Source organism: Olea europaea, chromosome 2 (assembly GCF_002742605.1).
Source record: "Olea europaea var. sylvestris chromosome 2, O_europaea_v1, whole genome shotgun sequence".
Taxonomy (NCBI): domain Eukaryota; kingdom Viridiplantae; phylum Streptophyta; class Magnoliopsida; order Lamiales; family Oleaceae; genus Olea; species Olea europaea.
Window position 1 is genome coordinate 26,500,611 of NC_036238.1, and position 1,809 is coordinate 26,502,419.

The 1,809-nt window shown below is 38.5% G+C and overlaps 2 protein-coding genes across 2 annotated transcripts in view; both read left to right on the forward strand.

Annotated features, from left to right (window-relative positions):
* Nucleotides 1-2: 2 nt before the first annotated feature.
* On the forward strand, nt 3-701 carry LOC111374585 (anthocyanidin 3-O-glucosyltransferase-like; the record flags this gene model as incomplete). Its single annotated transcript, XM_022997285.1, has 1 exon — nt 3-701. A coding segment is annotated over one exon (696 nt), but the record flags the coding sequence as incomplete, so codon positions are not given.
* A 152-nt stretch (nt 702-853) lies between these two features.
* LOC111374594 (anthocyanidin 3-O-glucosyltransferase-like) overlaps nt 854-1,809 on the forward strand; it is a 6,446-nt gene continuing 5,490 nt past the window's right edge. Inside the window, exons 1-2 of the mRNA XM_022997293.1 lie at nt 854-1,271; nt 1,677-1,807. Of these exons, the coding sequence (XP_022853061.1) occupies nt 1,040-1,271; nt 1,677-1,807 (363 nt within the window). The 5' untranslated portion in view covers nt 854-1,039. The remainder of the gene's footprint in view (nt 1,272-1,676; nt 1,808-1,809) is intronic.

Genomic DNA, 1,809 nt, shown 5'->3' on the forward strand with positions numbered 1-1,809 from the left:
CACTAATCAAAAATGATCTGAAATCAAAGTTTCAGAATTTTCTCGATATTCAACTTTCAATCCTCAGTGAAGATCCTTCTATCGTCAGTGGAGATTCAGACCAGGAATGCCTCTCGTGGCTCGAAAAACAAAGGCATGCATCAGTTGTATACATTAGCTTTGGCACAGTTGCAGAAGCACAACCTGAAGAACTGGCTGCATTGGCAGAAGTACTCGAAACTGGTGAATTTCCATTTCTTTGGTCAATGAGAGACAATGCCAAGAAACTTCTACCAGAAGGGTTTCTCAACCGGACAAGTAAATTTGGAATGATCGTGTCATGGGCTCCGCAGCTGAAAGTTCTCGAAAATCCTTCGGTTGGAGTACATATGACTCATGGTGGGTGGAATTCTGTCTTGGAGAGTATATCATGTGAAGTCCCCATGATTTGCAAGCCATTTTTAGCTGATCAGCGTTTGAATAGCAGAATGGTGGAGCTTGTATGGAAAATTGGAGTCAGGATTGAAGGAGGGGTTATCACCAAAAATGGAACAATTGAAGCTTTACATTATATAATGTCAAATGAGACAGGTAAGGCAATAAGAGAGAACTTGAATAAGCTTAAACAGAAGGCCGAAAATGCTGTTAAATTAGATGGGAGTTCAACAAAGAATTTCAAAGCATTGTTAGAATTGCTCAAAAGTTCAAGGGGGGTTTGAATTTGATCCTTGTATTTGTTCACAAAATTATTTCCTTTCGATTTAAAACTACTGCAAGTGTACGATTCATTAACAAGTAATAAAGTGAAATTTTAAGTTCCGAATATCGTCCCACAGAGATGGAGTAGTTTAATTTTATCTACCTTAANGCTGCTCCTCTCCTCACCCTTGTTCGACAGTTAGCGGCAGCCTCGTCGTCGGACATAATATTTTCTTTCTTCAACACGGAAAAATCCAATTGCGCCATTTTTTCAGGTCAGGAGTTCGACAACATAAAAGCATACGACGTGTGGGATGGGACGCCTGAAGGCGAAGCTTTTTCCGGTAGTCATTTCGAGGCGATGCAGTTGTTCGTTGATGCAACGCCCGGTAATTTTGAGAAGGCTATGAAAGAAGCAGAATCGGAAAGTGGGCTGAAAATAAGCTGCTTATTGACTGATGCCTTCCTTTGGTTTGCCTGTGATATGGCTGAGGAAAGGAGGGTCCCCTGGGTGGCATTTTGGGCTGCTTCGCCTTCCTCTCTTTCAGCACATATGTGCACAGATCAAATTTGGAGCATGATGCGATCGATTGGTAAGTTTTTAAATGTTACATTTGGTGTCTGATTTGCTTCCATCTTGGACATGACTTATAAAGTATAATTGACAAGACTTAACAAAAAAAAAAAATTCTTAGTATTAAGGGACAAATTTTATATTGAAGAAAAATAAAAATGTTAATCAACGTGAAAGTATTTGGGCATAGTCCTCTTAACGATATTAAGTTCAAATGAGCAAAAGTTTTACAAGATTTGTATGCTCAAACAATTCACCATAAGAGCATATCAAGAGATAAACCCTCTTAAAGAAGATGACCTGAAGTCAAATCTTAATACTAGTTAGTGTTGACTACTAATTAAATAAAAAATTCACATACTTTGAAAGGTTTTTCAATCACGTTCTTTTATTTCATTCCATTATGTCCAACACTTGCAAGCAGGTGCTGCAGAAAGAGAAGAAAAAACTTTATCTTTTTTACCAGGAATGTCATCAGTCCGCTTCAGTGATTTGCCTGGAGAAATCCTACCGGAAAATTCAGAATCCCCATTGGCAATCATGATTTACAAAATGGT